This window comes from Chrysemys picta, unplaced genomic scaffold, assembly GCF_011386835.1.
Source record: "Chrysemys picta bellii isolate R12L10 unplaced genomic scaffold, ASM1138683v2 scaf177, whole genome shotgun sequence".
NCBI classification, from domain to species: Eukaryota; Metazoa; Chordata; order Testudines; family Emydidae; genus Chrysemys; species Chrysemys picta.
In genome coordinates this window covers 64,703-91,631 of record NW_027052884.1, presented here as the reverse complement: position 1 = coordinate 91,631, position 26,929 = coordinate 64,703, and the positions used below count along the sequence as shown (strand labels likewise).

Here is a 26,929-nt window from a genome sequence, read left to right as displayed (position 1 = left end):
GAGGAAGGGAATGGGCAGGAAAATACCCTGATTACTATGAAACTCCAAGATTACCTTTGGGAGGAACACGGGGTGGGGGCAACGTTGTACCTTGTCGCAGTAGCGTAGCCGGGGGGGGGGGAGCAGGGGGAGCGGCCGCTCCCCCACTGAGCAGAAGCTGTGCCTTTTTTGTGCTCCGACGCCTTTTGCTCCTGCGCTGCTGCCGGAGTGGAGCATTTTTTTTGCTCCCAGCGCCTTTTTTTCTCCCGACACTTTTTGCTCCCGGTGCCTTTTTTTAGCTCCGCTCCCCGTGCTCTTAACCTGGCTATGCCACTGCCTTGTCGTTAAAGAACACTGTATATGGAGGTTTTGACATAAGAGCTCTAATCTCCGAGCCCCTCCTGACTGAGGTAATTGCTACCAGAAAGGCGACCTTCTAGGAAAGGTCCAACAGAGGGCACAATGCTAGAGGCTCAAAGGGAAGCCCCGTGAGCTCTGACATGACCAGGTTTAAGTCTCTCAGGGGGATGTTGTCAAGGCTGATTCCCCACTCTGGCATTTCGAGTGCAGAAGGTGGGAGCCTGCAAGGACTCGAAAAATTAATACTGGCCACTCCAGCCTGGTAATGCTGCCACCACCCAAGTGAAAATCTGCCTTTTGCCAATCCAGAAGAATTCTCTTGGGAAGTTTTTCTGGGGCTCCTCGGCTTTTCCACCCCTTCTTCGGGAAAGCCAAGAAAGGAAACAAAAGAAAAGGAGAACCCAGCGGTTGTATTAGCTGATTAATATATGCACAACCTCTTTACCTCATAAGACACAGAAATCCAGTCATGTTCTTACAAAAAGGAAATTTTATTTAAAAAAAAAAGAAAAAACACCCTTGGAAAACTTAGGTTATTGCTAGATCTTAAAAGAGCAACTGCAAGGATTAATCACCAAGAGTAGCTTTCTTGGGATCCAGTTTAAAGGTTACAACAAAACAAAAGCACGTGGGGTTAGCACACAGGAATCCACAAGCCATAAAAAGAGATCGGCCTAATCGTGTCTACCTGAATATTTCTTGTTCTACTTCTGTCATAAATATAAAGGGACGGGGGAGAGGGTCTGATGCAGTGCTATAAAATCCTCTTACCAGTAAAGGGTTAAGAAATTCAGGTAACCAGACTGACACCTGACCTGGCTGGCATCGGACCAATAAGGGGACAAGATACTTTCAAATCTTGGGATGGGGGAAGACTTTGTGTGTGGCTCTTTGTCTGAGTCAGAGTGATCTTGGGAGACAAGAAGTACCTGCAGAAAATCAATCTCCTCAACCAGTCATCTTCTCACCAAACCTCACTTTTCTAAAGTAAGTTTAGTCAGCATTGCGAGTAGGTTTCTGTTTGTTTTGCTTGGTGAGCTTTCCCTGTGTTAGAGGGGGGGGGGGGGGTTTATTCCTGTTTTTTCTGTAACTGTAAGATTTTGTCCAGAGGGGGAATCCCTCTGAGTTTGGAAATTGAGTACCCTGTAAAATAGTTACCATCCTGATTTTACAGAGATGATTTTACCTTCTTTGTTTTAATAAAATCCTTCTTTTAAGAACCTGACTGTTTTCTATGGTTTTAAAACCCCGGGAGTGGGTTTTTAGATCACTGTGTAACCAATTGGTTAGGAGATTATTCTCAAGCTTCCCAGGAAAGGGGGTGTACGGGCTTGAGAGGGTATTTTGGGGGGGAAGGGGAACTTCAAGTGGTTCCTTTCCAGGATTCCTGTTTAAAACACTTGATGGTGGCAGTGAGAGAAGCATTTATCAGGGTGCAGGGAATTTTGTACCTTGGGGGTTTTAACCTAAGCTGGTAGAAAAAGCTTAGGAGCTCTTCATGCGGGTCCCCACGTCTTTACCCTAGAGTTTAGAGTGGGGAGGGAACCCTGACAACTTCCATATCGGTGGTTCCAAATGAGTAGTTTCTAGGTATGATCCTGATGATTTTTCATACCTGGCCCAGAGCTTTTTACGGCATAAGTACTGCCCTCTCCCTCTGCAGCAAAGAGAACAAAAGACCCACACACCCAGCACTTTTTCCCAATTTGAGAGGGTACAGCTTCCTTACTGGTTCCCCTGGTCAGGTGCCAACTCATTTTAAGCTTACTTCTTAACTCTTTACAGGGAAGGCAGTTAGGGTACCGCTGCTAAGGAGGATTCAATAGCTACTGAATGGTTGGGGTGCTACCCCCACTCATTTATCACAGAGGGGTTCCCAGATTTGTGGGTACAGCCTTTCAAAGCCCTCGAGGAAGGGAATGGACATTTCATGTGAAAAACCTGACTGACCACCCAGCAGGGGTAGAATGCAGAGATCACTCCTAGGTGTACCTTAACGGATGAAATCGCTAGACCTGGCTGTTCCCAGACGGTTCTGGAGTATCTGCTTCATCTGAAAGATGACTCAGTGGGTGAGGAGGCAGGGGACCGGAACAGGGGGACCAAGGGGCCATGGCCCTGCCACTTTAGCAGCAGGTGAGAGCGGGGGGAGGGGAAGGGGAGGAGTGGGCAGAGCCTGAGAAGAAGTGAAGCGGGGGGGAGGGGAAGAGGTGGAGTCACAGTTTCAGCACCGGTAGCCCCCCACACTCATAGGGCGATTCTGGCACCCCGGTGAGAGGCCTTGCAGGGTAGACCAAATGGAGAAACGCTTCCACTTGGCAAGGTAAGTAGCTCTGGTAATTGGATTCCTACTGCCTAGCAAAACCTAGCAGACCTGCTCCGAACAGGCCAGTTCTGCAGGTTTAAACATGGACCCGTCAGGCAGATGGAGCATTTGGCCGCGATCTTGCGAGACCAGGTCCAGAAGGGGAGGGAGCGGCATTGGAGTTGCTACTGACAGGTCTAGAAATAAGCCAAACTAGTGCTGATGTGGCCAGGTTGAGGCTATGAGAATAATCTTCGCTCTTGATCTTCAGCAAGATCTTGTGCACAAAAGGAATTGGGGGGAGAGGGGAAAGGCGCAGAACAGGTGATTTCTCCAAGGGAGTAAGACGACATCTGTGAGTGAGCCCGGGTTGCAGTCACACAGACAGCAGAACGGCTGACATTTCCTGTTCTGTCTGGTCATGAACAGGTCTACGAGGGGAGTACCCACCACTGGAAAATGGTCCTTGCTATGTTGGGGCATAGGGACCATTCATGGTGAGAAGATCTGAGTTGCCAGCTTGTTCTGGGCTCCCAAAAGGGGAGAAGCTTTGAGGTGGATTGAGTGCTTTATGAAGAACTCCCACAAGCAAATGGCCTCCTGACACAGTGGGGAGAAGAGCGGGCTGCTCTCTGCCTGTTGATGTAAAACATGGCTGCCATATTGTCTGTAAGAACTTGCACCACCTTGCTTGCAATGGTGGGTAACAACACCTGACATGCTAGGCCAACCGCTCTGAGCTCTCTGACGTTTATCCATAGCAAGAGTTGCTGCCGGGACCACTGACCTTGTGTCGTGAGGTGCCAAAGATGGGCAGGCACTGTGAGCACCGAGTCCAAATGATGGCTGTTTGGCCGGTACACTGAGGCCAGCCAAGCCTGTAGGGGTCTGAGGTGCAACCTCGCATACCACACCTCGTATAGGCACGCGACCATGCGACCCAACAGCCTGAGTGGGCCTTGACCTGTGACGACACTAACTGGAAGTGGGCTCCTGGGAGGAAGGCCCTGGCCTGGGTAGAATTGAGCAACGCTCCGATAAACACTATCCTCTGAGCCGGGAGGAGTGTTGGCTTCTGCTCGTTTATCAGCAGGCCCAGTGCTCGAAAGGTTGTTTGGACGAGGTGGATGCTGGCTTTCATCTGGGATTGAACTGGTCATTGACCAGCCAGTCACTGAGGTACAGATACACATGCACCCCTCACCTTCTCAGGAAGGCTGCCACTATTACCAGCATTTCATAAAGACCCATTAGGCTGCTGACAGGCTGAACGGGAGGATGGTAAACTGGCAATGAGTCTGGTTCACAACGATCCCAAGAAACCTTCTGGGGCCTCGGAAAGTAGAGGTGTGGAAATAGGCATCTTTCAAATCGAGGGTGGCGTCCCAGTCCCCTACATCCAGGGAAGGAATGATGGAGACAATGCACAACTTCAGTCTTTGAGATGTTGCAGGTCTAGAATGGGTCAGAGACCCACTTTGGCACTCAGGATTAAGGATTGTGACGTTGCACTCCACATACTTTATGGAAATATGATTATGAATGTGAATATGATGTAACTGGAATATGCTTTATGCAAAACGTCTCTTGTATGATGTCATTAGAAAGCTTGTAATCTACTGAGTGTGTTCATCCTATTTGTTTTCATGTATTATTTCTATGTCTGGAATTGGGGAAATATGAAACTTGTATCACTGTTGTAGTCACACCAGGTGAGGGCCGTCAATGGGGCATTGGGAACTTGATGGCTCCCATTGATTAGGGCAATTGATGGTGAATGATTTATTTACCTGAAAGCCTTCCTGTGTACATAGGGGCCAACCAAGGAGGAATGGAGACTTGACCATGTCACCTGCTAGTGAAATCCATCTTAAATCTGGTACTTTTCCATTTAGCAAGAGGGGCAGGGACCCAGAAAGAGAAAAGATTCCCACCTTGTGCCAAGGTTATAAAAGGGGGTGCCAGTCATGAGAAAACCCCTGCTTATCAAATGAGATGTCTGCTGGATCTAACAAAGACTGTACCGGGGAAAGGATTGGGCCCAGACTAGGAAAGAGTCCAGTCTGTGAAGTAAACTTATTGGAACATCTTTGAGGATGATATATTTCCTGTAATCAGTTTCTTAATGTATTAGGCTTAGACTTGAGTGTTTTGTTTCAATTTGCTCTGTTACTTACTTTGTTCTGTCTATTACTTGAAATCACTTAAATCCTATTTTCTATACTTAATAAAATCACTTTTGTTTATTAATAAACCCAGAGTAAGTGATTAATACCTGGGGGAGCAAACAGTTGTGCATATCTCTCGATCAGTGTTATAGAGGGTGGACAATTTATGAATTTATCCTGTATAAGCTTTATACAGAGTAAAAGGGATTTATTTGGGGTTTGGGCTCCCAAAAAGGTTGAATACTGGGTGCTGGGAAAGTCCCTGTTAACTGAGAAGCCCCTGGGCTGAGTGAATCTGTTTCTGTGGCCCAACCTCTGTGTCTGTGCTGGAGGTGACTGGTGTGTCTAACTCAGCAAGACGGGAGTGGAGGGAAACCTGTTCGGGTAGGAGGGTTTTTCTCAGTGGTATCCCAGGACATGCAGTGACAGTCTCAAGGGGAGTCTCTGTGACCAAACCCGTCACAACTTCAGCCTGGCCTCCCTGTCCTTTTTCAGATGTGGACTGAACTGGTGGAAGAGCTGACAGCGATCCGCAATAGGAGTCTCATCCAAGCACTTTAGACAGCTGGAGTGCAGGTCGCTCAAAGGCATGGGCTTGCCACAGGAGGCACCGGGTCTGAAGCCCGGAGACCGAGACATGCCCAGTTTCAGGAGCAGAAGAAACTCTGCTAGAAGAGTCCAACTAACTATTTATATCAGTGGTGTCCAATATGTTCGCCACTAGCCACAGGTGGCTAATAGGCTATTGAATTGTGGCTAATGCATGTGGCTTTTTTGTAATGTGGCTAATAAGAAAAATTCAAAACCACAAGTGTGGCTAGCATCGAATTTCTATTGGACACTGCTGATTTATACCAATCAACTAAAGTCAAAAAGTGAGAAAACAACTGAGGTGAAGAGGGATGGAGTAACGAGAGAACCACTGAGAATCTGAAAAAAGAAGAACAGGAGGACTTGTGGCACCTTAGAGACTAACAAATTTATTAGAGCATAAGCTTTCGTGGACTACAGCCCACTTCTTCGGATGCATATAGAATGGAACATATATTGAGGAGATATATATACACACACAGACAGAGAGCATAAACAGGTGGGAGTTGTCTTACCACCTCTGAGAGGCCAATTAATTAAGAGAAAACAAACTTTTGAAGTGATAATCAAGCTAGCTCAGTACAGACAGATAACAAGTGTGAGAATACTTACAAGGCGAGATAGATTCAATGTTTGTAATGGCTCAGCCATTCCCAGTCTTTATTCAAACCGGAGTTGATTGTGTCTAGTTTGCATATCAATTCTAGCTCAGCAGTTTCTCGTTGGAGTCTGTTTTTGAAGTTTTTCTGTTGTAATATAGCCACCCGCAGGTCTGTCACTGAATGACCAGACAGGTTAAAGTGTTCTCCCACTGGTTTTTGAGTATTTTGATTCCTGATGTCAGATTTGTGTCCATTAATTCTTTTGCGTAGAGACTGTCCGGTTTGGCCAATGTACATGGCAGAGGGGCATTGCTGGCACATGATGGCATATATCACATTGGTAGATGTGCAGGTGAACGAGCCCCTGATGGTATGGCTGATGTGATTAGGTCCTATGATGATGTCACTGGAATAGATATGTGGACAGAGTTGGCATCGGGGTTTGTTACAAGGATAGGTTCCTGGGTTAGTGGTTTTGTTCAGTGATGTGTGGTTGCTGATGAGTATTTGCTTTAGGTTCGGGGGTTGTCTGTAAGCGAGGACAGGTCTGTCTCCCAAGATCTTGGGACAACCCCCGCTTACAGACAACCCCCGAACCTAAAGCAAATACTCACCAGCAACCACACATCACTGAACAAAACCACTAACCCAGGAACCTATCCTTGTAACAAACCCCGATGCCAACTCTGTCCACATATCTATTCCAGTGACATCATCATAGGACCTAATCACATCAGCCATACCATCAGGGGCTCGTTCACCTGCACATCTACCAATGTGATATATGCCATCATGTGCCAGCAATGCCCCTCTGCCATGTACATTGGCCAAACCGGACAGTCTCTACGCAAAAGAATTAATGGACACAAATCTGACATCAGGAATCAAAATACTCAAAAACCAGTGGGAGAACACTTTAACCTGTCTGGTCATTCAGTGACAGACCTGCGGGTGGCTATATTACAACAGAAAAACTTCAAAAACAGACTCCAACGAGAAACTGCTGAGCTAGAATTGATATGCAAACTAGACACAATCAACTCCGGTTTGAATAAAGACTGGGAATGGCTGAGCCATTACAAACATTGAATCTATCTCGCCTTGTAAGTATTCTCACACTTGTTATCTAACTGTCTGTACTGAGCTAGCTTGATTATCACTTCAAAAGTTTGTTTTCTCTTAATTAATTGGCCTCTCAGAGGTGGTAAGACAACTCCCACCTGTTTATGCTCTCTGTCTGTGTGTGTATATATATCTCCTCAATATATGTTCCATTCTATATGCATCCGAAGAAGTGGGCTGTAGTCCACGAAAGCTTATGCTCTAATAAATTTGTTAGTCTCTAAGGTGCCACAAGTCCTCCTGTTCTTCTTTTTGCGGATACAGACTAACACGGCTGCTACTCTGAAACTTTTGAGAATCTGAAGAGATGCAGGGCGGCTGGTCACAGACACGCAGAGATCCCAAGCCAGGTGCCCGAGAGGAGTGGGGTGGGTCAGCCCTCCCCACCCACCCCTCTTCTCCTCCATGCTGCACTCCACAGGGATAAGCAGGGTGGGGCATGTGACTAACTGGGACTGTTCTTAATGTGGTCTGTGAATGCTGACAGGGGAGTGTGGCTAGGATAGTCTGCAATGGGGGGATGGGACACTGACCAACGGAGAATACCTGAGCATGTAACATGAGAACCCAGGAAGGGGTTAGAGGCCAGGTGAGACCTTTGCCTGGGAAACTGAACAAAGGCTGTGGGAGGGGTCGCTGAAGGAGAGTCTCGGAAGCTGGCTGGTGAGGTGGCTGGGAAGCAGAGAGGGCTCTGACCTCCCAAGGGGGCTGGGGTGCCCGAGGACCCCAAGATGGACCTAACTGAGGGGTATCCTGTGGTCTGTGCCTGCAAGACCTGTCTTGGACTGTGTCCCTGTCATCTAAATAAACCTTCTGCTTTACTGGCTGACTAAGAGTCATGATGAATCGCAGGAAGCCGGGGGTGCAGGGCCCTGAGTTCCCCCACACTCCGTGACAGGGCACCGATGAGGTCTCAGAGGGACCAGACCCCGAATTCCCCCATGTGCGTGTTGGGGGCAGACACAGCTAGAGAGAACACTTGGTGGTCAAGATGCAGGACTCAGGACAGTCTCTGGCGATCTGGCAGCCCCAGGATGGGGGGGAGGAAGAGGGGTAAATGGGGGGAGGAGGGCAGGAGGGACAGTGGTTTGGGGAGGGGGCAGTGGGAACAGAACAGCAGCTCCCCAGCGCAGGCAAGCGGAGCCCCTCTCTCAGCACTGGGGAGGCTGGTGTCCGTGTGAACAGGTCAGGCTGGACAGGCTCAGCAGCAGGGGACCAATGGGTGAGATTAGTCAGGAGAGGGTTAAACTAGCTACAGAGGGGGCGGGCTGGGGGGCAGACACTTGGCAACCCTCCACGCTGTCGCTTAGTCCTGGGGCAGGGCCACCAGAAACCCAGGTGTCCAGGGCAGGACAGGAATTAGTTCTCATTGCTGCTGTCAGTGCTGGGAGCCAGGAGGGATTGGAGGTGCTACAACAAGGGGCTGGGGACACTCCTGGGTGAGCACCAATGTGACAGGCCAGTACCACTGACACGGGGAAAACAGGGATTGTCACTCGCGAGTCCCCTGTCAGGAAGGGAGGAGCAATTACGTCAGAGAGACCCTCACCTGCCAGGGACAGTTCAGCAGCGCCAGGCACTGAACGCTTATGGATCATTCCCGTGCTAAGTGAGACAGCACAATCGGGGGCCTGGCCAGGTGACTACAGCCCCCCACATCAGGGACTGAGCAGGAAGAACGGCTCTGCACACGTCTATTGATAGTGCGCAGGGGAACCTGCCTGACCCCGGGGGCTCCGTGCTGGGTTTGTGCTGCCAGGAGTAAGGCAGCCCGGGAGTCTCTGCACGTTGCAAAAAGAACAGGAGTACTTGTGGCACCTTAGAGACTAACATATTTAGCTGTAGTCCACGAAAGTTTATGCTCTAATAAATTTGTTAGTCTCTAAGGTGCCACAAGTACTCCTGTTCTTTTTGCGGATACAGACTAACACGGCTGCTACTCTGAAATCTGCACGTTGCAGGGGCTGATTCTCTCACTAACTCTCCAGCCCAAGTTGATGACACTCTGCGGAGTCTGACCTGAGATAAACTCACTCTGGAAATAAGACAAAGTGAACAATGAAGGAGGCTCACTGGTGAGCAGCTTCTCCCCAGGGCTGGGGTGAATGCACCACTGCCTGCTCTTGTGACTTTACTGTGCGTTTCATGATAGTGGGTGGTTTTAATAAATCCCCAGTTCCTGGACTCATGGGATTAGGGGAAAGTCTCAGCTCTCTTTTCTTACAGCAGTAACTTCTAGTCCTTCTAGCAGCAGGGAAAACCCCAGAAATGTGTCCCCTAAGGGCTCAAACCAGAGGGCAAATAAAAATAAGCTCCAGTATTATTCCCAAAATACTTACAACGCTTAAGCCAAACTCAGGATTTTGGGGGTCTGACTCGTGATGTCTGAACACTTGGGGCTGTCGATATTGGGGCTCCCCATCACTCGATATCTGGGAATTGAGACAAGACGTCTCAGAACCCTGTTCTAGCTTTAGGGTCTGACAGAGTCACTGTTGTAGCCAGGAGGAACAAACCCCCCTGTCCAGAAATCGCTGGGTGCGATTCTCTGGCCTGTGTCACCAGGAGGTCGGACTAGCCGGGTCTGCTGGGAACTTCTGGCTTTTGCACCTCTGCCACTCTGTCTGGGAAATATATGTCTGGAAAATGGCGGGGGTGGGAGGGGGCCCCCCCGAAGGGCAGCAGAGGCAGCTGCAAGTGGGACTGGTAGCAGAAGTCTGGGCTGTTTGGGGAGGGGACAATCTGAGAGTCCCACTTTGGAGGGTGTCAAAAAATCTCTTTCGCATGGACCCTCCATCCTGCAGCCCCTCCCCCCATCCCATATCCCTTTGTCCCCCACATTCACACTGACTCCAGCGAGAAAATGCGCCTTCGGACTCTGTCCCCTCCCCCCATCCCCAACACACATCCCGGTGTCCCTTCACCCTGTTTACAACCACACTCCCAACCCCCACCCCATTTCCCTGCATCCCTAGGTCATGTTGTGTCCTTCACTCACCCTCGGTCCGGTTGTAGAGCTGACTCAGGGTGTTCAGACTCGCATTGTACCATTTCTGGAAGCGCTGTCCCCACCAGGTCACCTCGTCCCAGAACTCCGAACCCTCGTTCTGCGCCATCCACAGTGTGTAGGGCTCCGCCCTCTTCGTCCCACTGGTGTAGACATAGGTGAGCTGATCGTCCACATACACAACACGGCTGTACCAGGGCAGCCCCGGGGCAGGCTCTGACACCACAGTGTCCAAAATGCGCCTGGAGTGCAGGCCTGAGGGGGGAGATTGGGGGAGGGGAGAGTCAGACCGAACCAGACCCTGCCAGGAGCCCCTGGCAATATGCGAGAGGCAGCGCCATCCCTCAGGAGGGCTCCTGTGGGAGGGAGATCTGGGGAAGGGCTCACAGAATGGCCTGACCGGGGAGAAAGAGACGGTGGGGTAGAAGGAGAAAGGGAGGCAGGGCTGGAGGGGGAGTGAGGAGAGGAAGGGGTAGGGAGGTACAGGGGGGCTGGAGCATGTGAGGAGTACGGGAGCATATGGGGACAGTGTACTGGGGGTACAGGGGAGTGTGAGGCAGGAGAGGTGGCCCAGGAGGAGGGGCAGGGCTGGAGTGCGGTGTGGGGAAAAGGAAGGGGGTGTTATGGGAGAGGGTGGGGCAGGAGGACTGGGGGAGGGGAGATGCAGGAGCTGAAGCTGGGGAAGGCAAGGTGGGCAGGGGAATGTGTCCAAGCTACAGGTGGGAGCCAGGACACCGGCTGTGCACAGAATTTACCGTAATTTATTCAGAACATAAGATCAGCCAGACTGGGTCAGACCAAAGGCGCATCTAGCCCAGTCTCCTGTCTTCTGACAGTGGCCAATGCCTGGTGCCCCAGAGGGAATGAACAGAATAGGGAATCATCAAGTGATCCATCCCCTGTCGCCCGTTCCCAGATTCTGGCAAACAGAGGCTAGGGACAGCATCCCTGCCCATCCTGACCAATAGCCATTGGTGGACCTATCCTCCATAAACTTAGCTAGATCTTTTTTGAATCGTGTTATAGTCTTGACCTTCACAACGTCCTCTGGAAAGGAGTTCCACTGGTTGACTGTGTTGTGTGAAGAAATACTTCCTTTTGTTTGTTTTAGACCTGCTGCCTATTAATTTATTTGGGTGACCCCTAGTTCTTGTGTTATGTGAAGGGGTAAATAACACTTCGGTATTCACTTTCTCCATACCAGTCTTGATTAAGACTATGATTTTGTCATGGATATTTGCAGTATAAGACCTGGACAGGTCCTGGGCAACGAAGAAAAGCTCACGGAAGCCCGTGACCCATCCGTGACTTTTACTAAAAATATCCATGGCAAAATGGGGAGCTCAGCTGCGTGACCCACACACCACCCACGGGCTAGGCAACTGCAGCCCACTCAGAGCTCCGGGTCCCCCTGCCACCCACAGCAACTGGGAGCGGTTGGTTCCCCAACAACCCACGGAGGCCGCCCCACCGCTCCCGGCTGCTACAGGTGGCAGGGGGACCGCACAGCTTCCGGCCGCCGTGTTCTGAAGTCATGGAGTTTGCTGGAAGTCTCAGATCCCATGACTTCCGCAACCTCTGTGGAAAAATAGACTTTCATTATATCCCCCCCCGTCATCTCTTTTCCAAGGTGAAAAGTTCCAGTCTTATTAATCTCTCCTCATGTAGCAGCCATTCCATACCCCTAATCATTTTTGTTCCCCTTTTCTGTACTTTTTCCAATATTTCTTTTTTCTGATGGAATGACTATATCTGCATGCAATAGTCAAGATGTGGGCATACCATGGATTTATATAGAGGCAATATGATATTTTCTGTCTTACTATCAGTCACTTTCCTAATGATTCTCAACATTCTGTTAGCTTGTTTGATTGCCACTGCGCACTGAAAAAAACGAGGAGTCCTGTGGTACCTTAAAGACTAAGCTTTCGTGTATGCATCTGACAAAGTGGGTTCCAGCCCACAAAAACTTATGCCCAAATAAATTTGTTAGTCTTTAAGGTGCCATGGGACTCCCCTTTGTTTTTGCAGAAACAAACTAACATGGCTATCCCTCTGAAACTCCACATTGAATGCATGTTTTCAGAGAACTATCCACAATGACTCCAAGATCTCTCGAGTGGTAACAGCTAATTTAGATCCCACCACTTTATATGTATAAACTGGGATTATGTTTTCAACTGTGCATTACTTCGCATTTATCGACACGGAATTTCACCTACCATTTTATTGCCCAGTCACCCAGTTTTGTAAGATCATAGAATCATAGAAGATTAGGGTTTGAGGAGACCTGGGAGGTCATCTAGTCCAATGCCCTGCTCAAAGAAGGACCAACACCAACTAAATCATCCCAGCCAGGGATTTGTCAAGAAGGGCCTTAAAAACCTTCTAATGATGGAGATTCCACCAGCTCCCCAGGTAACCCATTCCAGTGCTTTACCACCCTACTAGTGAAAAAGTTTTTCCTAATATCCAAACGAGACCACCCCCACTGCAACTTGGGACCATTACTCCTTGTTTGGTCATCTGCTACCACTGAGAACAGTCTAGATCCATCCTCTTTGGAACCCCCTTTCAGGTAGTTGAAAGCAGCTATCAAATCCCCCCCCCATTCTTCTCTTCTGCAGACTAAATAAGCCCAGTTCCCTTAGCCTCTCCTCATAAGTCATGTACTCCAGCCCCCTTATCATTTTTGTTGGCCTCCGTTGGACTCTCTCCAATTTTTCCACATTCTTCTTGTAATGTGGGGCCCCAAAATGGACACAGTACTCCAGATGAGGCCTCACCAATGCTGAATAGAGGGGAATGATCATGTCCCACGATCTGCTGGCAATGCTCCTACTTATACAACCCAAAAGGATGTTGCCAAAAAAAGCTAACAAGGGCACACTGTTGACTCATATCCAGTTTCTCATCCGCTGTAACCCCTAGGTCCTTTTCCCAGAACTGCTGCGTAGGAAATCGGTCCCTAGTCTGTAGCAGTGCATGGGATTCTTCCGTCCTAAGTGCAGGACTCTGCACTTGTCTTTGCTGAACCTCATCAGATTTCCTTTGGCCCAATCCTCTAATTTGTCAAGGTCCCTCTGTATCCTATTCCTACCTCCAGCGTATCTACCACTCCTCCCAGTTTAGTGTCATCTGCAAACTTGCTGAGGGTGCAATCCATGCCATCCTCCAGATCATTAATGAAGATGTTGAACAAAACCAGCCCCAGGACCGACCCTTGGGGCACTCCACTTGATACTGGCCGCTAACTAGACATGGAGCCATTGATCACTGTTGAGCCCGATGATCTAGCCAGCTTTCTATTCACCTTACAGTCCATTCATCCAGCCCATACTTCTTTAACTTGCTGACAAGAATACTGTGGGAGACTGTATGAAAAGCTTTGCTAAAGTCAAAGAATAACATGTCCATTGCTTTCCCCTCATCCACAGAGCCAGTTAACTCATCATAGAAGGCAATTAGGTTAGTCAGGCATGACTTGCCCTTGGTGAATCCATGCTACTGTTCCTGATCACTTTCCTCTCCTCCAAGTGCTTCAGAATTGACTCCTTGAGGGACCTGCTCCATGATTTTTCCAGGGACTGAGGTGAGGCTGATTGGCGTGTAGTTCCCCGGATCTTCCTTCTTCCCTTTTTTAAAGATGGGCACTACATTAGCTTTTTTCCAATCATCCAGGACCTCCCCGATTGCCATGATTTTTCAAAGATCATGGCCAATGGCTCTGCAATCACATCAGCCAACTCATTTAACATCCTCGGATGCGGTGCATCCGGCCCCATGGACTTGTGCTTGTCCAGCTTTTATAAATAGTCCTGAACCACTTCTTTCTCCACAGAGGGCTGATCACCTCCTCCCCATACCGTGCTGCCTGGTGCAGTAGTCTGGGAGCTGACCTTGTTCGTGAAAACAGAGGCAAAAAAAGCATTGAGTACATTAGCTTTTTCCACATCCTCTGTCACTAGGTTGCCTCCCCATTCAGTAAGGGGCCCACACTTGCCTTGACCTTTTTCTTGTTGCTAACATAGCTGTAAAAAACCCTTCTTGTTACTCTTAACATCCCTTGCTATCTGCAACTCCAAGTGTGATTTGGCCTTCCTGATTTCACTCCTGCATGCCTGAGCAATATTTTTATACTCCTCCCTGGTCATTTGTCCAATCTTCCACTTCTTGTAAGCTTCTTTTTTGTGTTTAAGATCAGCAAGGATTTCACTGTTAAGCCAAGTTGGTCGCCTGCCATTTTTGCTATTCTTTCTGCACATCGGGATGGTTTGCTCCTGCAACCTCAATAAGGATTCTTTAAAATATAGCCAGCTCTCCTGGATTCCTTTCCCCTTCATGTTAGTCTCCCAGGGGACCTTGCCCATTACTTCCCTGAAGGAGTCAAAGTCTGCTTTTCTGAAGTTCAGGGTCTGTATTCTCCTGCTCTCCTTTCTTCCTTGTGTCAGGATCCTGAACTCGACCATCTCATAGTCACTGCTCCCAGGTTCCCAGCTACTTTTGCTTCTCCTACTAATTCTTCCCTGTTTGTGAGCAGCAGGTCAAGAAGAGCTCTGCCCCTAATCGGTTCCTCCAGCACTTGCACCAGGAAATTGTCCCCTACACTTTCCAAAACTTCCTGGATTGTCTGTGCACTGCTGTATTGCTCTCCCAGCAGATATCGGGGTGACTGAAGTCCCACATGAGAACCAGGGCCTGTGATCTAGTACCTTCTGGTAGTTGCCTGAAGAAAGCCTCATCCACCTCATCCCCCTGGTCTGGTGGTCTATAGCAGACTCTCACCATGACATCACCCTTGTTGCTCACACTTCTAAACTGAATCCAGAGACTCTCAGGTTTATCTGCAGTTTCATACTGGAGCTCTGAGCAGTCATACTCCTCTCTTACATACAATGCAACTCCCCCACCTTTTCTGCCCTGCCTGTCCTTCCTGAACAGTTTATATCCATCCATGACAGTGCTCCAATCATGTGAGTTATCCCACCAAGTCTCTGTTATTCCAATCACATCATAATTCCTTGATTGTGCCAGGACTTCCAGTTCTCCCTGCCTGTCTCCCAGGCTTCTTGCATTTGTGTATAGGCACTTAAGATAACTCGCTGATTGTCCTGCTTTCTCAGTGTGAGGCAGGAGTCCTCCTCTCTTGTGCTCTCCTGCTTCCTCCTGGTATCCCACTTCCCTCAGGGCTTTGGTCTCCTTACCCCCCCCCCCCCCGGCCAACAAACCTAGTTTAAAGCCCTTCTCACTAGGTTAGCCAGCCTTCTTGCAAACCCCAAGTAAGTTGGGCAGTGTCCTTTTCCCCTCTTCCAACCCTTATCTTCTATGACCCAGTAGGGCCAGGCTGCACTGGGGCCTAACCCTGTTTAGGTCAAACCACACCTGTTACTGAGGTGTCACAAGGGCACCAATGTGCCTTAAGCCATTTTAAACAACCCCCAAACCCACCCCGCAGCCTCTCCCGGATCAATACGGGCTGCTGAGCTGCCCAGCGTCTGAGCTGCTGCCTCATGGAGAACAAGGGAAATTCAAGTCCATGCCAGGAAAAGCAGGATGTGCCTTCCCCTCTCCTCACCCCATCCTACTGGGATCCGGAAGCTCTTTATCCGGCAGCTACGGGAGATCCTAACAGTACAAACGCAGCAGCTGTTCTGTGCTCTGCAACGGGAGCTCGCACCCAAACTAAGACCTGATTAATCACAGATCCAGGGTTCTAGACTCTCCCCTCGCCCTGGGGTGCTAAAACACCACCAGAGACAGAGGGGAGTTAACATCTCCTCTCTAGGATGACACCTCTAATGACCTGCTTCCACTACAGATACGACCCATTGCCATTGCTGACTGGGAGTACAACTGGACTGGTGCTGACACAACTTAGCCGTACGTAGCCAAGGACAAACCACACTCAGGAGTTCCAGGCACTGGGGTGAAACCCAGCGTGAAGAATCTTCTGGGAGCCATGAAAGGTCAGAGATCCAAGAAGCCTTTTCCCTTCATTTAACCCTGGTCTATGGGTGTGTGGGGGGGCGCTAATTTACTCCCTCTCCCTCAACCTGAGCTCTGCAAACAGGAAGAATCATGTCTGAAAGCTCCGCCCTGCCCTGAGACACGGGGAATGAAACAGCCTGGGCAGCGCCTGGACTCGGGGATTTCCCAGTCTGAGCACCTCACGGGGCTGCGACGGGCTTGTCAGCGTGTGCAGCACCCATGGGTGCTCCGGCCCCAACGAAGCCTCACCCCCTGGCTGGGTGAGGTTGGCATTAGATGAAGAAGTTCAGTGGCTCTCAGCACCCCACTACACACAGTGTCCCAGCAGCGACCCTGGCAGCACCTGGCACAAGGGGGCCAGGACCCCCCTAGTCACTATAGCAACGTCACCGTTCCATGTCAGTGACCGCTCAGTGCTGGGGGGTGGGGGAAGCGGTGTGGTTATCCTGACACCTCTGAACGCAGAGCCCAGAACTGCCCCCCCACACCCAGCTCCCCTCTCCCTGCGCCCCCCAGCCCGGCTGCCCCCCCACACCCAGCCCCCTCCTCCCTGCGCCCCCCCAGCCCGACTGCCCCCCACACCCAGCTCCCCCCTCCCTGCATCCCCCAGCCCGACTGCCCCCCACACCCAGCTCCCCCCTCCCTGCACCCCCCAACACCCAGCTCTCCCCTCCCTGCACTCCCCAGCCCGACTGCCCCCCCACACACCCAGCTCTCCCCAGCCCGACTGCCCCCCCACACACCCAGCTCTCCCCTCCCTGCACCCCCCAGCCCGACTGCCCCCCCCACACACCCAGCTCCCCCCTCCCTGCACCCCCCAGCTCGACTGCCCCCCCCACACCCAGCTCCCTCCTCCCTGCACCCCCCAGCCCGACTGCCCCCCCACACCCAACTCCCCCCTCCCTGCACCCCCCAGCCCGGCTGCCCCCCACACCCAACAACTCCCCCCTCCCTGCACCCCCCAGCCCGGCTGCCTCCCACACCCAGCTCCTCCCTCCCCGGGGTCTCCCCCCGATACTCACGGCAGTGGCCCCCCGGCAGGGCTACAGCCCCCAGCAGCAGCAGGCGCAGCGCCAGGGCCATGCCCGGTCTCGGCCCCACAACCCGAGAACCCCGCGGGGCGCTGAGACCGGACTCCAGCTCCCAGCTACTGGCCGTGTGAGCCTCCAGTCTGCAGGGATTGGCTGAGAGGGGACCATCCCGCCAATAGCGGCGCGCAGCCCCGCCTCCGTCACCGGTCGCTGGGCAGGCTGGCGAAGGGGAACCGAATGTCTGAGCCGGGGGGCGGGGCGGGATGAGACCTGGGCCCCGGGGCTGTAATGGGCGGAGCCGCCATTAGCTCGGCCGGTCTCTGGCCCCGCCTCTCTGGGGTCAGCTGGTCCCTGTGTTCCGAGGCTGGAACTCGAGGGGCCGCACCCCCGGGCTGGGGGCGGGTGGCACTAGGTGAAGGGGTCACAGTTCGGGTCAGGGGCTCTCAGCCCCCCACTACACACAGTGTCCCAGCAGCGCCCTTAGCTCTAGTCGGACCTGCAGCCCCCAGGCCCGAGACCCCTTCCTGGAGCTCAGGGACTTGTCTGTCCGGCTGGGAACTTTAATCACTTTCTGGATTTCATGAATTAACCCCTTCCCGCCCCTCTCCCTTTGCGGGGAGTGACCCCACAACAATAGGGTTACCATTCGTCCGGGTTTACCCGGACATGTCCTCCTTTTGTGTGCTAAAAATAGCGTCCCGGGGGGAATTTGTAAAGCACTCACAATGTCTGGGATTTCCCCCTCCCCCAGCAGAGCGAGCGGCTGGGAGGGCTGGACTCCGGAGCAGCTTCCTCCTCCCACCCCCCCCCTCCCTGCATTCTGAGCCGGCCGGCAGCTCCTCCTCCAGCAGCCCGCTCCGGCAGCCCTGTGCAGGGCCAGGGACCGGGTTTTGTGTTGTGCAGGGGAGCTCAGCCATGTGTCCGGCTGGCACAGAGCCCAACACCCTGTTCTGAGCAGCAGGGTAAGGGGGGGCAGGAGAAGGGACAGGGAGGTTCTGGAGGGGGCAGTCAAGAAACAGGGGGGGGCTTTTGGAGGGGAGTGGAGAAAGTTTTGGGCAGTCAGGGTACAGGTAGGGGGTAGGGTCCTGGGGGGCAGTTGGGGGGGGTCGTAGGAGGGGGCAGTTAGGGGACAAGGAACAGGGAGTCTTAGGTAGGGGGTGGGGTTCTGGAGGGCAGTTAGGAGCAGGGGTCCCAGGAGGGGGCAGTCAGGGGACAAGGAGCGGGGGGTAGGGGGCTGGGAGTTCTGGGGGGGAGCTGTCAGGGGGCAGGAGTGGGGAGAGGGATCGGAGCAGTCAGGGGACAGGGAGCAGAGGGGTTTAGATGGGTTGGGAGTTCTGGGGGGGGCTGTCAGGGGGTGGGGAGTGGTTGGATGGGGCATGGGAGTCCCAGGGGTCTGTCTGGGGGTGGGGGTGTGGATAAGGGTTGGGGCAGTCAGGGGACAAGAGGCAAGGAGGCTTAGATAGGGAGTGGAGTCCCGGGGGGCAGTTAGGGGCAGGGGTCCCAGGAGGGGGCAGTCAGGGGACAAGGAACAGGGGGAGGGTTGGGGGTTCTGGGGGGGTGGGAGGGGCAGGGGCGGGGCTCCTCCCGTCCTCTTTTTTGCTTGTTGAAATATGGTAACCCTATACAACAACCCCTGGCACTCCTACAGCCTCACTGCCCCCAGTGATTTGCCCTGGAAGCAGCAAATATAGGGCTAGAACCCAGGAGTCCTGGCTCCAGCCCCCTGATCTAAGCACAAGGGGACGGTGCCCCAACTCCTGTATTTTCTTTGCTTTTGCAAGTCATGGGGCTGTTTACCTCATTTGGGGGAACTATTTTTCGTTAGTCTCCTCCTGGGGGCAGAGGAGGTACCAAGGCTCTGGGGCCTGAGACGTTTGCCCCGTGCTGCAGGACAGTCACTGTGGGCGTTAGTATCACTGGGCTTTGCATACTGCCCTGGGCCGGTCTCTCCGGGTCTGGGGAGCCAGGCTAATGGGAAACTTCCCCAGCTGGGATGCTGTCAAGGCTGATTCCCCACGCTGGCACTTCGAGTGCAGAAGGGGGGAGGGTCCACAAGGACTCTAAAAATTAATACTGGCCACTCCAGGCTTGTATTAAACTCCCAAGGTTACAGATCCTCCTGGCCGTGGATTGGTAAATGCTGCCACCCCTTTGAGAGCCCAGGAAGGCGCGCTTGGGAATTCCTTCCTGTGGGGTACCCCCAAGCTCTTTCCCCCCTGTCTGGGGAAGAGCTGAAAAAAGGAACAGAAATCAGCTGCTGCCACCAGCTAACTGAAAAACATGCACAGACCTCTTAAAACACAGAAATCCAATAATGTTCTTAAAAAAGGATCTCCCAGCAGTACGCCTTCTCACTCTCAGCTCCTAGTGCCTCTTGCTCCCAGATCCTCACACACACCACCACAAACTGAAGTGAGCTCCTTTTTAAACCCAGGTGCCCTGATTAGCCTGCCTTAATTGAGTCTAGCAGGTTCTTCTTAATTGACTCCAGGTGTCCTAATTAGCCTGCCTGCCTTAAATTGGTTCAAGAAAGTTCCTGCTTGTTCTAGTGCAGCCCCTGCTCTGGTCACTCAGAGAACAGAAAACTATTCATCCAATGGCCAGTATATTTGCCTTCTACAAGGCTTCTGTACCCCACTGGTCTGGGTCTGTCACATATCCCTCCCCACTGCTTAACACCAAGGGGTTGGGCAGCTTGGGACGCCAGACAGTGCACACGTGACAAGCCATCGGCATTGCCGTGATGGCTCCCTGCTCTGTGTTGCACACGGAACTGGAAAGGTTGGAGGGATAAGAACCACCTGGTCACCCTAGTGTTCTCCTTGTTCCGTTGCATCCATTGAAGAGGGGCATGGTCGGTCACGAGGACAAATCTGCGCCCGAGCAGGTAGTAGCGCAACGTTTCCATGGCCCATTTTACAGCGAGGTACTCTCTCTCCACCACCGCATATTTTTGTTCCCTCGGAAGGAGTTTCCTACTGAGGTAGAGAACTGGATGTTCCTCTTCCCCAACCATCTGTGATAGAACGGCCCCTAACCCTACTTCCGATGCATCCGTCTGCAGGATAAATTCCTTGGTAAAATCTGGGGCTATCAGTACGGGGTTACTGCAGAGGGCAGTCTGTAGGTCTGTGAACGCTCTCTCTGCTCCGTCAGACCATCTCACCAGATCAGGTCCGTGGGATTTCAGTAGGTCTGTCAGGGGGCTTGCCCTTGTGGCAAAGTGGGGGCTAAATCATCGGTAATACCCCACCACACCTAGGAATGCCCGGACTTGTTTCTTGCGATGTGGTCGGGGCCAATTTTGGATGGCCTCTAACTTGTTCAGCTGGGGTTTTACCAAACCTTTTCCCACAATGTAGCCAAGATATTTGGCCTCTGTAAACCCTACAGCACACTTAGCAGGGTTAGCTGTAAGGCCAGCTCGCCTGAAGGTATTGAGCACTGCCTCCACCTTCGAGGTGGGTTTCCCAGTCTGGGGTATGAATGACCACATCGTCCAGGTAGGCAGCAGCATAATGATTATGGGGGTGTAGTAGCTTATCCATGAGGCGCTGAAAGGTAGCTGGGGTCCCATGTAGTCCAAAAGGGAGGACAGTGCGGCTTTAGCCTGTTCTGGTTTGACACATACACACACACCCCGCCCGCCCCGCCCCGCCTCACCCCACAAAAAGCTGCCATTTTGCAACTGTCATGGGCCGGCAGCAGCTATAATCAAACTTGGGACCTCTGGAGCTTCACACGTGAGCCTCTGCTGTAGGGTTCTCAACCTATTTACCACTGGGGGCTGCATATGCCGTGCTCTGCGTTCTGTGGGCTGTAGCTACACAAGATGTAATACCAGGGTCGTGATAGATATACCTGGGCGGGGGGGCGGGGGGTGAATGAGCCGGTTTCTGGCCAAGAGTCTGGATTGCTCTGGGCTGCTGATCCCGTCAAGGTCATTGTGAATCCCTGCGCTGAGTGCTGAAGGTGGCCTGGGAAAAGCATGTGTGGGGCGGGGGAGGGGTGTCTATGTTAATCCCAGCTGAAATAAATGGCCATGCCCTTGCTAGGGCAGCGCTTACAGCGCACCCCTCAGGGACCCGGCTCCATTTTGAACTCTTTTTGCCCAGGACTGTGGCCCCTGGCGACTCTGCCCACTTTAAGCCTGGCCTGAGCTGGGCCCACAGAACAGCTGCAGTGTCAGCAGCGTGTCCCCCTCTGGGCTGCTGGGCTGCAGTGCAGGGGGCAGCATGCCTGGCGTGGGGCACACAGCAGCTCTGTGCCCTGGGCCCCTCTCACCGGGCGCTCATCTGAGGGGGGTAGAGCCCTGCCGGAGGCTGCCCAGCTGCTGTCTCTGTGTGGGTGAGCGGGCACTGCCCTCCGGCTGGTGATAGTGACTGTGGACGGGGGAGCTGGGACAGAGGGGGTTGCTCCGAGCAGCACTCCCCTTGCAGCGGTGCAGCGGGGGAGAGAGGCGGCAGCTCCTTCCCCACCACAGGGAGCGCTCCAGCTGGCCCTGACCCGCCCGGGACCCGGGAGCCAGGCCATCGGAGCCGCAATCTTTGAATGGTTTTTACCCTGCAGCTGGGTCCCAGCTGTGTGCTAATCGGGCCGGCTGCAGAGACGGAGACAGTGGCCGGGCCAGGGGAGAGGTGAATGGTGGGCTTCACCCCGTCTCCAGAGACTTGCCCCCCCCCCCCCATGCTGAGCCCCTTTGAACAGCCAGCCATGTCCTGCGGTGCCTACCTGGGAGCTGAGCTCTTCTGAAAATCTGGCCCAGTAGTTGAGCCCTCTGAAAACTCTGGCCTTAGCGTCTAAGGGTAACATTTTCAAGAGTGGCTAAGTCACTTAAGTGCCTAAATCCCAGTGACTTCTAGTGGGATTTAGGCACTTGTGAAACTCTCTCCTGGTCTCATGTCCAGTGGTTTCTGTCCCCTGCAGGGTTCCAGTCCAGCTCTCTCCTGCTTCTGTCTGCGCTGTCCATGATGGCGCTCCTTTGCGTAGCCCCCGTGCAGGGCAACGGGGCCTGGCCCACAAGAAGGTCGAGAGGGGTGAGTAGAGAACCCGTCAGAGAGCTTCTATCATCTGCCATATCCGAGATCAGGGCATCGTGGGCCTGATTCTGCTCCTCTCCCCCATGCCGGGGTCACCCCTAGATCCACTTATCCACTGAATGCACCTTCCAGCCCCCCCGCCAGCGCTGGGCCCAAAGAAACGCTGAGTTCTCCGAAGGGATCGCAAGGCCGGCCTGCGCTAGTGAGCCCACTACTCCCATTCGGAGGCCTCCAGCGCCTGGGAATGAGCCAGCCGGGGTGGGGGAGGTGCTGCTCGACTGGCTGTTTGCTTTACACAGCTTCGTTATCCCTTTCTCCAGTAACGGCTGCCAAGGCCCCGGCAGTGACTGAAGAGCGCTGGTGCCAACCGCAGGGCAGCGTGTGGGAACCAGGCACCCCCCCAAATTGGCTGGGAGTTCTACCCTTCCATCTCACCAACTCCTATATAGGGCTAGCCCCGGCTAACAGCTGGGGATCTCTCGCTCATGCCTAGAAGCCTTGCCCCCAGAGTCCAGGCAGCAGGGAGAGCCAGTTCCTCCTTGTCAGGGGTTTTCATTCCCTTCTCCCCACACCTCCAGCGGCTCTGGGAGCTGCTCAGGGGCTTGCCCAGGCAGGCCAGGGGCCGAACCAGCTCCAGAGGTGGCCCTGAGCCCCCGGCCCCGCAGAGCTCAGCAGCTCCTCCCGCTCGGCTCAGCTATGGGGGTGGGGCACACAGGGGGATTGTCTGGGGGGTAGGGGAGCTGTGGGGGCTCAGGCTCGAGGGAGGACCCTGGGGAGGGGAGGGGCAGTATAACCACAGTGCTCTCATTCTACCAGGATAGTTCGGAACAATTTCCGCCCCAAAGACAAGCCCCTCGATAGGATGTCTGGAATTTTCAAAGGCGCCACAGGGAGTTGGGTGCCTCAATCCCACTGAATTCCAATCACAGTCGGGTGTCAAACTCCCTTAGGCTCTTTGAAAACTCCCATTTAAATTGTCACTGATGGGTTTCATAATTGACATTCGCTGAGATGGATCTGGCAGCGTCTCCCCCACCCTCCCCAAACGATTTCTTCAGCAGTACGGACTCAGGAAGGATACAGAGCCTTGGTTTACACTTGATTCATCTCTTCAAGGTTTCTTCAAAACCAGCAGAGCAAGAAACTATTCTTATTTTATTTTATTGGTAAAATGAAAGTGTAAGATCTGGAGCCAGATTCTGTGGCCAGGAATGGCCGGGGCGGATTCTGTGGCTGTAGTATTGTGAAATACACAGGACCTGCCTCTAAAAACCCAGCCTCTAGTTACCCCAGGCTGATTTGATTGAGCTAGCTAGCGCGCACTCTCTCTCTCTCCCTCCCCTCCCCCCCGCCCCCTTAACCTGATGTTCGTGGCATTTCAGGGTTCCCCAAAGACTGCAGCAACATCCCCAGGGACAGCCCCAGCGGGCTCCATGTCATCCAGCCAGCAGGCTCTCCCCCTCGAGTGGTGTGGTGTGACATGGACACCGAAGGCAAAGGCTGGACCGTTGTCCAGAGAAATTCTTACAACACAGAGATCACCTGGAAGGAGTCCTGGAGCACCTACAAGTACGGCTTTGGGAACGTGCAGCATTATTACTGGCTGGGCAACGAGTACCTGTCCCTGCTCACGCGGCAGACCATCTACAAGGTCCGCTTTGTGGTGGAGGACAAATCCAACAACACCCGCTACGCAGAGTACGACATCTTCAGTGTCGAGGATGAGCCCAGCGGGTACCCGCTGAGGCTGGGCAGGTACTCTGGGGACGGCGAGGACTATCTCACCACCTACCACTCCGGCCTGGGGGGCATACACGACAACATGAAGTTCAGCACAAGTGACAAGGATCAGGACCAGGCCAGTGGGAATTGCGCAAGTAGCTATGGAGGCTGGTGGTATGACAAGTGTCAGAACGTCCTGCTCAATGGGAAAGGCTACATCTACTGGGCAGGGTTCTGTAAGAGTGGGGAGTGCAAGTCTTCCCTCATCCTGGTTAAGCCAACAGACGTGTGCTGGGTCCGGCAGGAGGAGCCCATCCTCCTTGGGAGCCAGCGCCGCTGAGAAGGGGAGACAATATTAGATCAGACACGGCGCGCCATCCCCCACCTAATCAGTGCAGTCCCTGCAATGCCTCCACTCTGCTCACTCCCTTCCTGTTGGCTTCTGCACAGTAAATCCCCTGGAATAAACGCTGAGAGCTGACCCCGCCGGTGCGTTCGAATGACACGAAGAGTGTGATTGGTGTGTATAACTGGACCCCCGCTTCCACTCTGCCTCGCTGGAAGCCATGTCACTCACTACGACTTTAGACCCACATTAACCTCTGCTTCTCCCAGCCCTGCCACTGCCCCTCGGCATTAGTGATCAATGAATCATGACACTGGATTTCTAGCAACTGTCATTGAGCATTTAAATGGGGGATGACTCAAAGCCAGGACTTTACATCTGAATCCTGCATGTATTAGCAGTGGTGAGTTTGGGTTGAAAAACCTGCCCTCTGTGTTTTTAATAAATATGGTTATTACATGAGAAAACATTGCAACAGTAATTAGTTGCTGATGAACCACTGAGATTAGATAGACGTGCAACGAAACCACACAATAAAGATATTGGTGTCCCTCTTCAACCCAAGGGGCTAGTCAAAGTTTGGGGCCCTGGGGATGTTCCAGTGGGGAGCAGAAATTGGCAGTGGAGTCTGGTAATTTTTTGATGTCTTGTTTATTGACAAGGAACATACAGAGTCCTGCTTCTCCAAACACAGCAGGAACCAACAGCAGGGATTAGCCTCCCTGCTCTCAGCTCCAAGCCTCTTTAGCCAGCACCTGGCCAAAAAGCTCTCTATGCTCCTCCCACGATCACACCATGCTCACAGGCTCTGCTCGGCTTTCCTGCTCTGCCTCCGTGTCCTGGCTGCACTGCCTGGCTTGTCTCTTTCACACACGCACCAGCTCAGAACGATACTCGGTGGCATCCTCTGCCCACCTGGGGCTAGTTTCTGGGCACAGCTCTCCTGTGTACAGTACTATAAAATCCCTCCTGGCCAGAGACTCCAAAATCCTTTTACCTGTAAAGGGTTAAGAAGCTCGGATAACCTGGCTGACACCTGACCCAAAGGACCAATAAGGGGACAAGATACTTTCAAATCTTGGTGGGGGGGAAGGCTTTTGTTTGTGCTCTTTGTTTGGGAAGTCATTCGCTCTTGGGACTGAGAGGGACCAGACATCAATCCAGGTTCTCCACATCTTTCTGAACAAGTCTCTCAGATTTCAAACTTGTAAGTAAACAGCCAGGCAAGGCGTGTTAGTTTTTACTTTGTTTTCTCAACATGTAAATGTACCTTTTACTAGAGTGTTTACCTCTGTTTGCTGTACTTTGAATCCGATTTCTAACGCAGCGTTTTGCTCTGGCCTATTGCTCTTTAAGTTTGATTACCCTGTGAAGTTATTTTCCATCCTGATTTTACAGAGATGTTTTTTACCTTTTTTCTTTAATTAAAAGCCTTCTTTTTAAGAACCTGATTGATTTCCCCTTGTTTTAAGATCCAAGAGGTTTGGAACTTGATCCACCAGGAGTTGGTGGGAGGAAGGAGGGGGATGGTTAATTTCTCCTTGTTTTTAGATCCAAGGGGGTTGGATGTGTATTCACCAGGGAATTGGTGAAAGGTTTCTCAAGGCTTCCCAGGGAAGGGAATCCACTTGGGAATGGTGGCAGTGGACCAGATCTAAGCTGGTAGTTAAGCTTAGCAGTTTTCATGCAGGCCCCCACATTTGTACCCTAAAGTTCAGAGTGGGGAAGCAGCCTTCACAAGAGTCTAGTGACTCTCTGACCCTGGGCTCTCCCCAGTATAGACTCTTGTTCACACTAGTCCAATGATGTTCAAATGCTGAGAAGGAGCAGGGAAGAGGCACAGAAATGACTTGTGGCCTGGCCAGCACACCTTCGAGCAGGCAACCCGAGGGGCTGCAGCTAGTCAGCTTGACTAAGCAGTTCCGAGGTCTGTCATTAAGGTCTATAGTCACCCAGCAGGAGGAGGTAGCTGCATTTCAGGTTTTTGCTCTAGCAGACAAAGGTGTAAGGAGAGCTGGCAAAGCTGATGTTAGAAACATTGACACTGGAAATCCATGTAAGTGTAGAAGAGTGATGGAACCAATCGTGCGGGGACGTGGGAATTCACTCTCACCTGGCCTCTGGGGATGGAGGCAGCACGTGGCTGGCACTTCTCGCTCCTGCCGAACGAGGGGCAGGTGCTGCTACCGACTGCTCCCCCTAACCCCGCCCTGCTGCGCTCTGGGGATGCTGCCCTGCTGTGGAGCTCTCAGGTGTCTTGAACTGGAATTTGTTTGGAGAGAAACTGCTAAGGAGCCTTATCAGCCCCGAGCAGAGAGTACCTGGGAGCCTGCCTGGGTCGGGCGGGTCTGGTACAGCCTCCCCCCAGATAAGGCTCTTCCCTGGACTTGCCACCCATTGGAATCTGGAACGATTCCCTCCGAGGTAACACCCGGGGCAGCCAGGGCAGGGCAGGGCACGGCCTGCTCCCCGGGAGCATTAGGGCTTTCAGGAGTCAGAGGTGTCAGCGGAGCAGGTTGTACGTTAAAGCAGCGAAGGCAGTTGGGGGGCAGAGGAATTGGGTGCTTTGCCATTGCACTTGATCAGCTCAATTTGAAAATTCTTTCAAAGGAAATCCAGATGTATACATCTGACTGGGGTACATGTACACACATACACACGCACACTCA

At 52.6% G+C, this 26,929-nt stretch overlaps 2 protein-coding genes across 12 annotated transcripts in view; one reads left to right on the top strand and one right to left on the bottom strand.

The window, feature by feature from the left end:
• The window catches only part of LOC135978234 (class I histocompatibility antigen, F10 alpha chain-like), a 31,905-nt gene extending 12,344 nt beyond the window's left edge, over positions 1 to 19,561 (bottom strand). For 5 of the 10 annotated variants that reach the window (XR_010595674.1, XR_010595675.1, XM_065579231.1 and 2 more), the window contains exons 1-2: positions 17,145 to 17,315; positions 10,126 to 10,389 (exon numbers count right to left, since the gene is read on the bottom strand). Coding sequence is in view for 8 of the 10 variants with exons in the window: in XM_065579231.1 (XP_065435303.1) it covers positions 10,126 to 10,389; positions 17,145 to 17,205 (325 nt within the window). In the remaining 2 variants the exon portion in view is untranslated. Of the gene's footprint in view, positions 1 to 10,125; positions 12,450 to 13,622; positions 13,770 to 17,144; positions 17,316 to 19,443 lie in introns of those variants that run through there. The other 5 variants (XM_065579237.1, XM_065579236.1, XM_065579234.1 and 2 more) reach the window with 5 other exon arrangements.
• LOC135978235 (fibrinogen-like protein 1-like protein) lies at positions 1,174 to 25,706 on the top strand. Of its 2 annotated transcripts, XM_065579240.1 has the most exons (4): positions 1,174 to 1,326; positions 15,953 to 16,100; positions 22,080 to 22,189; positions 23,575 to 25,706. In XM_065579240.1, the coding sequence occupies exon 4, from the start codon at positions 23,673 to 23,675 to the stop codon at positions 24,252 to 24,254; it is 582 nt and encodes a 193-aa protein (XP_065435312.1). In that variant the 5' UTR covers positions 1,174 to 1,326; positions 15,953 to 16,100; positions 22,080 to 22,189; positions 23,575 to 23,672; the 3' UTR covers positions 24,255 to 25,706. The 2 variants fall into 2 exon arrangements, with proteins under 2 accessions (XP_065435312.1, XP_065435311.1); XM_065579239.1 differs by lacking the exon at positions 1,174 to 1,326 and having other exon boundaries at positions 15,391 to 16,100.
• The last annotated feature ends 1,223 nt before the right edge of the window (positions 25,707 to 26,929 follow it).